The 16,261-nt window shown below is 36.8% G+C and overlaps 1 protein-coding gene across 1 annotated transcript; it reads left to right on the forward strand.

The window, feature by feature from the left end:
• Nucleotides 1–2,576: 2,576 nt before the first annotated feature.
• Nucleotides 2,577–14,281, forward strand: LOC133531262 (E3 ubiquitin-protein ligase rnf8-A-like). Its single transcript, XM_061869393.1, has 10 exons — nucleotides 2,577–2,821; nucleotides 4,157–4,717; nucleotides 6,174–6,365; nucleotides 6,666–6,827; nucleotides 7,598–7,767; nucleotides 8,810–8,922; nucleotides 9,470–9,506; nucleotides 11,078–11,361; nucleotides 11,833–11,939; nucleotides 12,727–14,281. Exons 1-10 carry the CDS (start codon nucleotides 2,732–2,734, stop codon nucleotides 13,213–13,215), a joined length of 2,205 nt encoding a protein of 734 aa, XP_061725377.1. The 5' UTR covers nucleotides 2,577–2,731; the 3' UTR covers nucleotides 13,216–14,281.
• Nucleotides 14,282–16,261: the final 1,980 nt, after the last annotated feature.

Here is a 16,261-nt window from a genome sequence, read left to right on the forward strand (position 1 = left end):
CCGGGCATTCGAAAACAAAATGCCCGAGTTAAAATGGGACCTTCGCTGTCGCTTCGGTCAATAAATATACTAGTGCCTCTGTGAGCTGCATGTAGATCTCACTTTCGTAAGTACGGAAGGTAGAGGTAAAGAATGAAATCTCCATGTGCCAAAAAGTGTCATCAAAAAAACCTTAAATAGGTGGCGCTACAATACCTAAAATACTTAAAAAAGAAAATCTAATCCATTAAATCCGTGTTTGATTGTGCAATCTCATCTAGCGTCATAATTTCATAGAGGAATCGGCGAAATGTCCTTTAATTTTGATTTTGCGTCCACATCACACAATTAAATGCTCAATTTAAATAGATTGTGCGAAAAATTGTCTTGTCTCGACGCCCTCTAGACGAACTCTATATATAATTCAGTTTCTTAGTTCAGTAACTGACGACAGGGACATAGCTATACGTTGACACTTCTCCAGTTTGCTGTATCCTTGCCATCAGGTACTGAATTAAGTAAGATGTGTGAAACGTATTTATCAAAAATATTCAATTCAATTCAATTCAAATATACTTTATTCATGTAGGCCTAGCAACAAGCACTTATGAATAGTAAGACAGTATTACATATAATTATCTTAATCTAATTATCAGAGCAATTTATTGATGTTGTAAATATTATTCCATATATAATACTAATGAATATAATTCATAGATCAAATTTAATACTAAAAGTTTCACAAAATACAGTCATACAAAAAAAAAAAATGTATAAAAAATACTAGTCTAGATTGTTTCTAGAATAAATTCTAAATGTCAAACAAATATAATAAAAACAACAAAGGAAATACATGCATTGGAATATCCATTTCATCATCATTATTCAAATATAATAAATAATTAATAATTTCGAATCACAATTAATCCCACGTTGTTTTATCATTCATGTAGTCTTGTGTGGTATAATAAGCTTTAGAAATAAGTTTACGCTTTACATGATTCTTAAATTTATTAATTGGTAACTCAGTAATACGGTTTGGAAGTTTATTATAAAATCTCACACAATTACCCATGAATGATTTTTTAATTTTATGGAGCCGAGTGAAGGGCACGGCGAGCTTATGTTTATTTCTAGTATTAATATTATGAATGTCACAATTTTTCTTAAAATCGGCAATATTTTTATGCACATACAGAATATTCTCATAAATGTATTGACAGTGCACTGTCATGATGTCAATTTCCTTAAATTTACCTCTCAGTGAGTCTCTATGGTTCATTTTATATATTGCTCGAATAGCCCTCTTCTGCAGAACAAAAATGGTATTTATCTCTGAAGCACCACCCCACAGTAAAATACCATATGACATAATGCTATGGAAGTAACTAAAATATACTAATCGAGCTGTTTTGACATCAGTTAACTGACGGATTTTGCTTACTGCAAAAGCTGCAGAACTCAGTCTATTCGAAAGAGTAGCAATATGGGGACCCCACTGGAGTTTAGAATCTAAAGTTATACCAAGAAAAACTGTACTATCAACTAATTCCAATTCCTCATCCTTCACAATGACACTTGTTTGTACATGCCTTACATTACTAGTGACAAACTTAATACATTTAGTCTTATTCTCATTTAACAATAAATTATTAACATTGAACCAATTTACTACTTTAGAAATAGCATCGTTTACATCATTGTAAGCTTGTTGCTGTCGTTTGACTTTGAAAATAAGTGAAGTGTCGTCTGCAAACAATACTATATCATGGTGGGTCTTTACAAGGAATGGCAAGTCATTTATGTAGATAAGGAACAGGAAAGGTCCCAATATTGACCCCTGTGGTACACCCATAGAGACCAATGACCCCGGTGATCGCTGTCCATTCACATCGACCCTTTGTATTCTACCATTTAAGTAGGACTTAAGTAAATCCAGTGCCGCTCCTCTAACTCCATAATAGTGTAGTTTCCTGATTAATGTTTCATGACAAACGCAGTCGAAGGCCTTAGACAAATCACAGAAGATACCTATAGCATCTCGTGACTCCTCCCAGGCATCGAAGATATGCTTAATTAGCTCAACACCAGCATCGGTTGTCGAGCGACCCCGTGTAAAACCAAACTGCTTATTATGCATTAAATTATTGACGTTAAAATGTCGTACTAATTGAGAAAGAATTAATTTTTCAAAAATCTTACTGAACGTTGGTAGCACAGATATCGGTCTAAAGTTAGTGGGGTCAGAGTTGCTACCCGATTTAAATAAAGGAGTTATTTTACTATGTTTCATTAAATCAGGAAACTCGCCGCAATCAACACTGTTGTTAAATATAATTACTAAGTCAGGCGCTATAATTTCTACTAAGGATTTGACAGCATGGACAGAGACTCCCCAGAGGTCATTCGTTTTTTTGACATTAACCGAATTAAACGCCTTTACTACATCGGAGGTACAAACACGTTCAAAATGAAAATCTCCACAACACTCTGGAGCGTTAATAATTGATATTCTCCCACCAAAATGGTGGCAGGAGTCCGGCTGTACATTACATGGATGTGCATTAAATTTTGACATTGACAGTTGACTGACGGAAATGAGAACTGTGACACTGTTTGGGTTTGGAATTTCCATTACCCTGCAAACATTTTTGTCGTTTTCCCATTGTTATTTCTATAGTAAAAAAATATCACAATATATGTTTCTATCTATTTAAACCTTGTTCACGCACTGAATTTATGGGTTTTAGTAATGGAAGCGCAATTCCCGATACTGTGTGCTTTTACGCCTTTGAAACCTGGTTCAGAAAAATTCCAAAGAATTCCTATCACAACCAACGTCGTAAGTATTTAAACATTGCAATTAGTAAGCAGTAATTAGCTTTAAAGATCAATAATAGCTCCTACTTTTGGAGTAGCGTTTATATTTTCTAGAAAACACTATACATTACTGTAATGTAGGTAGTTAATAAATACTTTGATAAACGCCTGACAGCGCAGGTAGATTGAAGACCCATTCTTGCAATACACGAATACTCCTAACGGTTGTGTTTCCTTGTGCTCCTGTAAATATAATTATCCCGGGGGATTTATTGAGTATGTTACAATTACAGTTTGTTGTAATAATAAAAATAGCACAGGCTCTTAATCCCGTTATGAGTATTTTGTCTTATAATAAAACGGTTTTTTATGTAATATTCATCAATCATTATTATAAGAAACAAATAGTATATAATGTACTGTAAACATTAAATGTAATGTTGACAAATTGCACAATTAGTTGTAATTGCAGAAAGAAGATAGACATAAAAAAGAACATGACAATATGATCCCTATTAATTTTAATTTACAATCGATTTTTGTTTAATCTTTGAAACATTGATAGTAACGTTTTCATACTTTAGATCACTAAATATCCTAACTTTTCTCTGTCTGTATATCTTAGAAATGTCTTTCTTTGTGAAATGTAATCCAAACCTTTTTGATAAAATTGTTAACACACGTAAAAGCTCCCTGTATGATCTCAATATGAAAATGAATTATTAAAACAGCCATGATGCACAAAAGTGTGCTAGGAATGGTACCTATATAATGGTTGACATTCTTTAATATTTATTGTTTGTAATTGTTATAGTTAGTTATCTTTCTGAAGTGATTTATTATTTTTGTGATTTATTTGACTAATGAAGCATGAATATCTTAGACCTGTGCATGTTTAATTAAGTTTATATATCAACAAATTTGTATGCCTAGCGGTAAAACATTGCGTTCGTATTATGCTTTATCATTAAGACCAATACAATTTACCTCTGTTATAACAAATAAATACATCAATCAATAAATTGGCTCTTTGTTATCTATATATATAACTATTGTACAATTTATAGCTGTTGGTTCTCCGAACAATAAATAGATAAATAAATAAAACTTCCTGGAAATAAGTGTCTTATTTTACAATGTATTAGTTTAATATGAAATTAGAGACATAGTGAAGTGCCAACACAGGCAAATAATGAGCAGTATTCAGTATTTTACAATTTATATTTTTTGCTTTTTTTATTGTTCAATCCATTGCTAACTTTTATTTGAATATTATTAAAAACATACTTTTGCAAACCATGATTTTCCAGATGCAATGTAAAATAATAATCATTAATGTGATCTCTGTAATTTTCAGTTCAAACTTGGCCGCGGTCAGCACAACACAGTTGTTATACCCTACAAATGCCTCTCAAAAGACCACTGCTTATTCAAGAAAGTAGAAGGAGGCTGGCTGTTAGAAAACTGTAGCTACTCCAGTATCAAAGTTAATGGTAATAAGCTCTGTAAAGGCGAAACGCACAAACTTTGCGATCAGGACATTATTAAGTTGGAATCGTCAAATGAATTAGTTTACAAATTCATGTCAAATACCAAAAGCTCAAAGTGTAAGAAACGCAAACTTGATAATGAAATTGTACAAAATGGTAATAATGTAAAGAAATCTGAGTCAACAAGAAGTATGCGAAGTGATATAAATAAGAATCTAAATGATATGCAGATGAAATTGAAAGAGCAGATATTATTGGAGCAGAGTAAAAGAGAGAAAGAGATATACGATGACTATGCTGTTCGTATTGAGAAAGTGAAGGGCTCTAAGAAGAATGTGAAGCATCAGAAGGCTTTGCTTAAGATGCGGAGAAATGCACAGCTGGAACTTAATAAAGTGAAAATGGAGGAAAGGATAGCTTCTGTGATGGTAAGTCTACAGTCCCGGCCAAAACTATGGAAACAAGCTTGTGTTACAATAGAAAAGGATGCAGTTTTAAGCGATGGAATTTATACTACTCATTGACAATTAAAAAACAAAATGGTTAAAATAGTAATAGAGTATTTTAAAAGTTTATAAGTCAAATTCTGGCTACGATAGTTGCCACTTAAACATTTTGTACTTAAGGCAATTAAAATGGTATAATTATGTAGCTTTTAATTTTTTTTAAAATCTGTTTAACAATATTTTAGGATGTTTTGATATTTAGCAAGTATTTTCAATGTTTTGGGGTTGCGTGTAAGGTATGGGTTATAAATAAACATAAGATATTAAAGAGAACAACCTTGTTTCCATACTTTTGGCCTTGGGTGTATGTTACCATTCTTTTTCAAGTTTTTGTTTATGTATCATTAGAGAAATAAGTAAGGATAGAGTGCTAACTCTGTACATCAGTTTTCTTACCAAAACGCGGGTTATTTTCGTAGTCGACATGTAGCGTCAAGTAGCAGATTTATTATTTCTCTATGATGTGTATGTAAGTATGTATGTGCACACTGCACAGTGACAGTATGTCGACTAAACTTATACGTAGGCATAGAGAAATAAGAAGTAATAGTGCTCACTCCAAACACCAGTTTTGGTACCAAAATGCTTAATATTTTTGCAGTCGACATCTAGCATTGAGTAGCGGAACTCTCCGTAGTGATTTTTTTGTGCAGTTTTTTGCGTAATAGTATGGAACCCTTCGTGCGCGAGTCCGAATCGCACTTGGCTGGTTTTTTTTTATATTCTAAGTATTGTAGCGCCACCTATTTAATTTTTTGATGGACACTTTTTGGTACATGGAGATTGTATTCCTTACCTCCACCTTCCGTACTTACGAAAGTGAGATCTACATGCAGCTCACAGAGGCACTAGTATATTTATTGACCGAAGCGACAGTGAAGGCCTCCATTTTAACTCTGGCATTTTGTTTTCGAATGCCCGGATGTTCTCTTCTACTCTTACAGGAAGATTAAATACTTTTTTTTTTTTAATCTAGTATATATTTTTAAAATGCGGAAGTTGGCATAAAGGACTTAAGCGGCAATAGCGCCGGCGACGCATCAGTGAGGCGCTCCTCTTGCGTTTTATCGTTTTATGAGAAATTAACTATACTAACAGTTATAGATTCAGATCTATATGTAAAATTATGGAGTAACAAACATTAAAAAAAAACATTCGACTGAATTGATAACCTCCTCCTTTTGAAATCTTGAAGTCGGTTAATAAGTAAATTGCTAGTGTTACCAAGAAATATACTTAATTGAAATAAAAATAAAAATAGATTGTCCTTTTTATACGTAGAAAGAAAAAATCATAACTACATAATAAAACTTTATGGTATTTTCTTCTCTATTTATCTAGCTCTAAAACGAAACATATGTAAATATTCTCATTTCAGGCACAACAAACAGAATCAAATGAAAACAAACATTCCAAAGACAGGCCACACAACTACAATGGACAAGGGGACCAAGTAACCAACAACCAATCAGAAGCCAAGCGAGAGCAGGACAGGGCGCGTATGAAAGAGAAGAGGGAGCTCAAGAAACTGCGCAGGGAAACTAGGCGGCTGAAGCTTGAGAAAGAGAAAGTAAGTCTTACTGGAGAAAAATAGAACCCCTTTAGGTTGAGTTTCCAGTTTCCACCACACATGTACGAGGATGAATAGCGAGGGATGTGTTTGTTAAGAGGGGTGTAAACTTCTTTTTTCTAACTAAATTATGTAGATTGTTTTTGGTATGTTGTCAGGAATGTCAAAACGTGTTTTTAATTTTGTCGCATTACGTATGCTCTGTCCCTCACGGGCACACGCGTATAGCACATCTATATGATCCTACCATCTATGACCTGAAAAAACATGGTTATTTATCCCTAAATATCAACTTTGCAGAAGCTAAAGGAATTAGAAAAACAAAAGCTACGCAGAGAGAAGGAATTACAAAATGAGCTGGACAAGTTGAACAAAAAGCTGGCGAAAGAGAGAGAGCTACACGAGAAAGAGAGGAGAAGAGCAGAGCAGCTGCTGAATCAGAAGAAGGAAGAGCTTAAAAAGGTATGTAATAAGGTATAAGGCATTGGTACTAGTTTTTTATAAAAGAGACCTTCCAACCCAGAGGGGACACTAGGCCTTATTGGGATTAGTCTGATTTCCTTGCGATGTTTTCCTTCACTGAAAAGCGACTGGTAAATCCTTCACCTGCCCTTATCCCACGTTATGTGGGGTCGGCACAACATGTTCTTCTCTTCCATTCTCCTCTATCTTTCGTCACCTCAGCACTCACTCCTTCCTTTCTCATATCCTCTTTCACACAATCAATCCATCGTGTTTTGGGTCTACCATCCGCTCTCCGTCCATCAACATTAATATCCTAACATTCTTCTGCCTATATGGCATTCATCCCTCGTCATTACATGCCCATACCACCATACCTTGTCTTCTCCGCTACCGGTGCTACTTTCTTCCTTCCTTCTAAACAACTTCCTCCTATATTCTCATTGAATTCAAAGCGACTTGTAAATATCAAATGATATACCGTAAATGAGTCCTGAACAACTTATTGGTACAAGCCGGATTTGAACTCGCGACCTCGGCATTGGAGGCTACCTAAGAAAATAAAACGACGAATACTAAAACGCTTATTATTTTGGTAGTCGACATCTATAGCGGAATTATCAGTACCGCTACTTGACACTAGATGTCTCAGGTGTCGCGACTGACTAAAGATGTGGGTTCGAGTCCCACGTTGGCCAGGGTTTAATCATCGTTGATTCTTTCTTTGCGATTGACATCCGTATATACAATTTATGTTTATGTCCTTCAAGGTCTCCCCCAGCACCAGTTCCGAGTCGAAGCTAGACATGGAGTCGGAGCTGCAGTGCAGCATCTGCTCGGAGCTGTTCGTGCGCGCCACCACGCTGGGCTGTTCCCATAGTTTCTGCCGCTACTGTATCCGCAAGTGGACCGCCAACAAGAAGGAGTGCCCCATCTGCCGGTAATAATCTGGCTCCGAAATGATAATCATAATACATGATGATGATATCGTTAGGTGGTTGGATCAAGGGTCAGATGCAGAAGGCGGTGATGCTGGCCACGGCGCGGATAGTGCGGCGGTTCCTCTCCCTGCGGCCCTGACCAGCGGCAGCTCGGGCCCTGCCCCGCTGCTGGCGGCACCCTAGGTTAGGTTTTTTAGGGTTCCGTACCTAAAGGGTCAAACGGGACCCTATTACTGAGACTCCCCAGTCAGTCAGTCAGTCCGTCCGTCCGTCCGTCTGTCACCAGGCTGTATCTCATGAACCGTAATAGTTAGCCAGTTGAAATTTCTACAGATTATGTATTTCTGTTGCCGCTATAACAACAAATGCTAAAAACAGAATAAAATAAATATTTCTCTTCAATCTCGAGGTTCTCATCCAATCACCGAAGTTAAGCAACGTCGGGCGCGGTCAGTACTTGGATGAGTGACCGTTTTTATAGATAATGGTACGGAACCCTCCCTGTGCGAGTCCGACTCGCACTTGGCCGGTTTATTTAAATATATTTATATGTATTTTTTTTAAATATTTATGACTAGACTGAAGACAATTTGTTGGCGAATAGTGCGCTCTCAATTATGATTATAAAGTACTTTATTTTGTTTATTTGTATTGTTTTTGTATGTGTTTTTGTATTTTTATTTTCGCTGTCCGTCTATCACCAGGCTGTATCTCATGAACCGTGATAGTTAGACAGTTGAAATTTTCACAGGTGATATATTTCTGTTGCCGCTATAACAACAAATACTAAAAAACTTACTAACTAACTACTTAACTTGTGAGTTCCTGTAATTGGCTCTCTGTATTAATCTTGTTGTCCTATTGTAAGTTTAAAGCTGTTGGTTCTCCTGAACATAAATAAATAAATAAATAAAAACAGAATAAAATAAATATATAAGCGGGCTGGCATACAACAGACACGATTTTTTGCCGTTTTTATAGATAATGGTCCGGAATCCTTCCTGCGCGAGTCCGACTCGCACTTGCCGGTTTTTTTTTCAGAGCAGCCATAACTTCGGAGTGCAGGAGTATAGTGCTGGACTCGCTGGTCGACAAGATGGCGGAGTCCGCGGACGACAAGAAGAGACGCCAGGAGCTGGTCAAAGCCAGGGATGGTGAGTCCTAATAGTCTACCTCATAATACTTTGCACAGAGAAAAGCAACGCGATTGTGATACCCCTGGAGTTACAATCGTCCATAGACTACGATCACCACTTTTCACTAGGCGGGCTGTATGATTCTTTGCCACCGAAGTGATATAAAAAAGCAAGCAAGTGGCAAGATCAAGAGTTAAAACGATTCGTTGCTCTATAGGTAAGGTACCTCTTAGTACTAAAGAGAATTTGAAATAGAGGTGGATTGTCAAAGAAAACTTTGTAGCAACAGTGAATTTACTGTCATCTTTCGAGACGTGATTAAAACTTTTAGAACGCCTTTTGACTTTAATCCTTCCAAAGTCAAATGGCGTTCTAAAAGTCTTAATCATGTGTCGAAAGATGGCAGTAAAATTACGTGATTACAAAGTTTTTTTTTGACAATACACCTCTATTTCAAATTCTCTTTGTTAGTACTCAATCATACGTGTTGTGTATATTGTGTGACTAAAATTTTTATTTCATATTGTGTTGCTTTTTTTTTCAAATATAGTTTTTTTTTTTGCAGAACTGGAGGCCAAGGAGCCCACAACTACCGCCAATCGGTATGATAATTTTAAGTTTGATTCTAGTTACTACTAGGCGGCCATACAGATCTATAGGGGCCGAAAATCATACTTTTCTGTCCTTTAGCCGAAAGCGTCAACATTCGGCCTGCCGCGCTAAACGAAATTGCCGCTTTCCGGCTCAGTTTCTTACATTTTTATTTTCATCTTACCATTTTAGCATAAGACTTCGTCACATGAATTCCCACGTTGTACCCCCCCCCCCCCCCCCCTACTTAAAAGGGAATATTACGAAAAACTGCGCAGAGGGCGTCACTGGCACCACACCACCTTGATGTATTCATGTCATAGTCAAATAGTACATTGTGCAACGAAGGGGTGAGGTGTAAGAGAAATTTTGCAAACGAGGTCGTTAGATGCACGACAGCCGCAGGTTGAAGCGCATTATATACTCGTGTTTACAATATTATTTCCCTCGGTGCTCACAATGTTTTTCATCACACTTGCGAAGTAAAAATTACATTTTGAACTAAATAATTCTTAATTACGGTGACATTTCAAACATCATTCATTGGCAGGTTAGGCATTGAAGGCACAGACCTATACGGCATTCAGCCGCGGTTGACAATTCTGTAAAAATATTTTCAGAGGCTTTAATAGCCGTATATACATATTTTATAAACATAAACAATAAAAAAACTTAAGTATTTTAAAAGTAAAACTTATATATACTTACTTTTTTACGATCTATAGGGACCGTGCGCGTTGGAGGGTCTGCCATCTTGTGGCCTGAATCGGAACCATAAACATGCACATGTACACGTCACGTGTTTTCTTGTGCATAGTAGGTTCTGCCATCTTGTGGGCTACATCGGAACAAAAAACATCACATTTACGCCTCGCGCCAAAAATCTGACGGCTCCTGTGCTGCCTCCTACAGTTCATGCACGCTCCCTATAACTCCCGCGTGAACAATATATGCCTTTATCCTTCAGTATACCTGCATGAAATAAGAACTTTTTCGAGCAAGTGTGATGAAAACTTGTTAAAGCACATCCCTTTACCACATGCGAAGCCATATATGGAGCATGTGATATTCAACTCTATTGACAGCTATTAAAGTTCAAATTTCAACATTTTTTTTTTATTAAATGCAGTAAGGGGTTAAGGCATAGTATGTATAAGGGCTTGTGCACAAATCACGCGAGGTTCGATAGGGGGGGAGGGGGTCACGAAAAAATCACGACAGATCACGTTGGGGGAGGGGGATATAAAGAGACCTCACGTGTATTTTTTCATAATGAACGAAACTAAGAAAATATATCAACCACATACTTGTTCTCGGTTTTGTTAAATATAAATCTTCACTTGGCACTTCAAAATAGCAAGTGTAAACAAGATTTACTATATACAATACTATTTATCTTAAAATTAGGTCGAATGAAAAACTAAAATAAAAATACACGTGAGGTTATATGGGGGGGGGGGGGGGGGTGTTTGTTGTGCACAAGCCCTAAGTTACTCTATGGTTTACAATATGTGCTAGTGCTGCACTCTGGCGGCAGAACATTGCAGTAATACCCCCTATTGACTACCTTTTCAACTTTCAGTGGAGACCAAAACTACCTCTTCGACGCGAACTTTATCCGTGATTTCTTACGAGACTCTGAATCTTCACTTGAGCCCGATTTCGACATGCTCGTTCCTATGGACACAGATTCAGAGCGTTCCGGCTTTGATGATTCTGATGTGTTCTCTGGGAGAGACGAGAATGGAGAATCGGAGTATGATGAGCCCGAGAATTATGACGAGAATTCGGAACACGAGAATGAAGAGAACTATGAAGTATACTCAGAAGAGAGTGATCGTGATAATGAGGAGATTTACGATGAAGGTGAGAATTCTCGTGTTTATTTTTACACGCCTTACCGTTACGATATCAGGTTGTGTATCTGAACACCCCGTACGATACCTGTATAAAAACAAAATGAATGTTAGATATTAATAATAATAATAATAATTCAGCCTATATACGTCCCGCTGCTGGGCACAGGCCTCCTCTCATGCGCGAGAGGGCTCGGGCTATAGTCCCCACGCTAGCCCAATGCGGATTGGGGACTTCACATACACCTTTGAATTCGCAGATGTATGCCGGTTTCCTCACGATGTTTTCCTTCACCGAAAAGCTGGTGGTAAATATCAAATGATATTTCGTACATAAGTTCCGAAAAACTCATTGGTACGAGCCAGGATTTGAACCCGCGACCTCCGGATTGAAAGTCGAACGTCATATCCACTAGGCCACCACCGCTTAGATATTATAGTACCTATTTCATAAAATTGAACATTTTTTTAAATTCTTCAGCGCCGGAAAACGAGGAAGAAGAGCACGAGGGCAACTCGGAGAACGACGGCCAACATGTCGAGAATTATGATGAAGGCGAGAATTCTCCGACAGACAACGAAGATCACGTACGTTATTACTAAGGAGCAAACCCCTAAACGCATAAAAACACGAAAAGCGGATTATTTTTCGCGACTTCGAGGTTGGGTCTATAGTAAAATTCGTTCAGTATGACCATAGAGAAATAAGAAGTAATATAGTGTTCACTCCATACATCAGTTTTAGTACCAAAATGCTTAATATATACGCAGTCGACATCTAGTATCGAGTAGCGGAACTCGACAATAGATCGAACTCAACGATTTTCCGCTAATATTATATGTAACCGGAACTCTATTTTCAACTTCTACACTTACTCTGGGTATAATATTAGCTGTAAATCGTTGAGCATTAGACTTTTTGTTTGCCGCGATATCTATTGTTGAGTAGCAGTACTGAGAGTACCGCTACTCGACATCTATGGTATGACCCACATATTCACCCTCAGAGCATTATCAGACATAACATAACAAAGTCATCTTTTACTGATCTTGAAGTATTTTAATTATTACCGGTAAAACTTATTGACACCCGACCCGGTTTTGATAAAAAGCTAGAGAACCTGCTTTCAGGTAAAAAATGTATTAATCCATTTTCAATGGGGTTGGCAACTGTCAAACTACTGCATAGATGGCGCCATCATAGATCACCCCTTACTCTAGTGGTATCCAAATCGGTTCACCCGTTTAAGAACAAAGGTGCCATAGACAGACGCACAGAGCGGTCAAACATATATCATATCACCCCTCTTTGCGTCGAGGTATAAAAGGCGATTTTTGTCTTCCAATAAAGATTAAAGATCATACTTAATTTCAGGACGAGAATGATCCGGAATACAATGAAGATCAAGAGTCAGCGTCGGAGAATTACGATGAAGGAGAAACAGAGATTTATGATGAAGGCGAGAATTCAGGGGCGGAGAATTATGATGAGGGAGATAATTCATCACCGGAGAATTATGATGAAGGCGAGAATTCAGGGGCGGAGAATTATGATGAGGGAGATAATTCATCACCAGATAATTACGATGAAGGTGAGAATTCAGCGCCAGAGGATTACGATGAAGGCGAGAACTCCGCACCAGAGAATTATGATGGTGACAATACAGAACCAGAGAATTGCGTTGAAGGTGAGAACTCGGGCCCTGAAAATTCCGATGAAGGTGAGAACTCGGGTCCTGAAAATTACGATGAAGGTGATAATTCAGCTCCGGAGAATTATGATGAAGGCGATTATTCAGCGCCCGAGTACGACGGAGACTCGTATACGGATGATGGCGGCGGCGATGATGATGATTATTATTAATAAAGATATCACACACAAGAGGCAATGTCACGGACTCCGGATACCGAATTTCTTTAGAACCATTTTTGTGATGATGTGAATACTCGTATGAGTTGTGTGATGTTTCTATGAAACTCGCTTTTAGCCCGTTTCATAAATCCACACTCGTAGTTTAATGCCTTTCTTTATGTATCAGTCACATTAAACCTATTATTAATATGTTGTTTTAATATAGTGTTTTGTTTAGAAGGGTCACAAACTATTTTAAAAATTAAACGTAGGGTCATAACTGTGGTTGATATTCACAAAATTGAGTCAAAATATTTTCAACAATGTTAATATCCAGTGAGGAAAATGAGGACTAAGTTTGTATGAAAATTTTGCAAAGGTCCTCCAATGTTATTTTTAACAAGCATTTAATTAACTTGCAATGTAACTATGTATGTTTGTACGGGTCAAATATTGCAAGATAAATTTGACCCACTTCCCGGTTTCCGATGAAGCTGAAAATTTGCATACATATGTAAGTCGGGTGACAATGCAATATTATGGTACCATCGAGCTGATCTGACGATGAAGACAGGAGGTGGCCATAAGAACTCTGATAAAAAATCAACCTAATTGTACGAGGGCGACGAGGGACAGTATAATAAATAAATAAATAAAAATATTTATTCTATAGAATCGCCAAATAACCAGGGCATGCACGGCATGGTCTATATCGTGGTGAACCAGTTTCAATTCGAGTAGGTATCAGGGGGCCTACCGAGAAAATCGAAATTCGCAAATCGCGAGGATCTTTCTCTTTTACTCTCACTAAGACGTAATTAGAGTGACAGAGAAAAATTACGCAATTGACGACTTCGATTTTTGCGGTTATAGCCCAGAATTCAGTTACAAACTGGCTTGTCTTATGATAATAAACTAAGTAACAAAGTGAAGAAGTTTGGCACCTAAAACTAAACGTTAACAATAGGTACCTTATAAATAAAAACTAATCTTAACTAAAGTATATGTTTGTTGCGTCAAGCGACGATTGTGATAATTTTTGTGCGAGTTTGAATTATTAAATGATTTTGATATGTTATTGGAATTTTATTTTACTTATTCATTGTAAAATTACTAGTTACTGATTAGGCGGGTCCACACTCCACACAGAACGAGTGTACGCGCGAGGCAATCTCCTCGCGCACAAGCCGGCCAGTGTAGACGTGCCTCGGCCGAGGCGGCGCCGCGTCGGCGTATTACTCGCCTGAGCGCGGAGATTGCCTCGCAGCTCGGCATTCAGCCTTTTCGGTTCATTGCTAAAAAATTAATCATGTCATTGTTGGAGGCATTGTCTGAAAACTGGTGTACAAGAGACATTACTTTCTCAATATAGGTAGACATTGAACTATAATCAGAAAACTCAATACGATGCAGTTGTCTCAGTAAGAAAACGGATGTATGGAGTTATCACTTTCCTTACTTATATTTCTCTATAAAGGTAAACGTAAAAGGTAACGTGTCTTTCTATCGAAAAAAATATTTTACTTTCATAAGTAATTGTTACTATTTTTAACTCTTTCATTAAATAGACACGTCGGGATTGTTTACCTTTTTCTATCGCTAAAAGAACATTTTGTGTAGGTACGTTTAATGAAAACAAATATGTTTTTCAAAATAAAAATTTATTAACAAATCTTATACGATATATTTTAGTTGTTTGCAATTTTTGTAACAATATATTATTAACCTTCACTTGGTGGTGTGCCTGACGCACATATGCGTCAAGTCAAGTACCACTGTTGCGAAGGCAAAGGTTAACAGGGGCCATGAAATGCATTTCGTGACTTCCGAAGTTAGAGTATCTGATGAACTGAAGTACTTAATTGTGCCTAAGAGGCACATCGTCATTTTATTTTATTTTCTTATTTTTAATATCAACTTGCAGTTTTGTCTATTAGCGAAAATGGACGCGAAATTAGAACTTATTTACGCTTATAAAAGTATTATATTTTGAAAGTATTAGGCGCAAGCAAAGTTGTTACAAAACGATACGACCGTCTTGTAACAACTTTGCTTCCTCTAAAAATTAAAGGATATATTGCACTTAAATGTGGTTAAACCACAACCGACTTTTTAATTGTGTGTGACGTCAAAGAATTTCAATGCTTTAAACACGAAACACTGAAAGCTAAAGACAAGAAAAATGACAACACCAATAAGGATTGTTTCACGCGTACCACAACCACACGACAACCACGACCACAACACATGGTCAGGCGCATATTTTGTATTGCAAATGAATAGTACAATTCACACATATTTGGCCGTAATGTGAATTGTTGTTGTGTTTATATTGTGTGAATTTTGCACTATTCATTTTCAAATATGCGCCCGACCACGTTTTGTGGTTGTTGTTGTAGTGTGGTTATGGTACGTGTGAAACAACTCTAATTATTTCTTAGTGTAACATGTGGATAGTTTTATAACGCAAATGTTATGCCACTTATTTTGTTACTTTATTTGTCATTTATATGATATGAAATATATATAAATAGATATACAAACCCCAATTATAATTACTTAGATAAGCTTATGTGATTTTTTGTTTTGGGACAAGCCGAAATCGAATTCATTTTGTATTTAAGTTAATTAAATAGCACGAAACTAATTACGTATAACGCAAATATATGCCATTTGTAATGCAAACGTAAACAATATGTATAAATAGGTACCTAATGCAAAACAGTTCATCGAATGTAGATACACGGCTGAATCAACTTTTTTCCTCAGCAAAATTTGACGTACTTTGACTAAAAGTGATAAAAAAATAAATTCGAATTTAATTGTAATATTTTTTTCTTATTATTCTATAACTTGTTTAAGAGCAGTGACCTAGGGGACAAAGCTGTCCCACACTTTTGTATGAAAATAAGGGTTCCTACAATAAGTCACTTAGTAAATTATGATGAAATGCATTTCAAGTTCTTAACAACCACGTTCTAATCCAAATAACATGCATACTGTGTTGCCTCTATAAAACTTAATTTATAACAATTATTATTTACATCAAAACGTTTGT

Source organism: Cydia pomonella, chromosome 25 (assembly GCF_033807575.1).
Source record: "Cydia pomonella isolate Wapato2018A chromosome 25, ilCydPomo1, whole genome shotgun sequence".
In the NCBI taxonomy this organism is placed as follows: domain Eukaryota; kingdom Metazoa; phylum Arthropoda; class Insecta; order Lepidoptera; family Tortricidae; genus Cydia; species Cydia pomonella.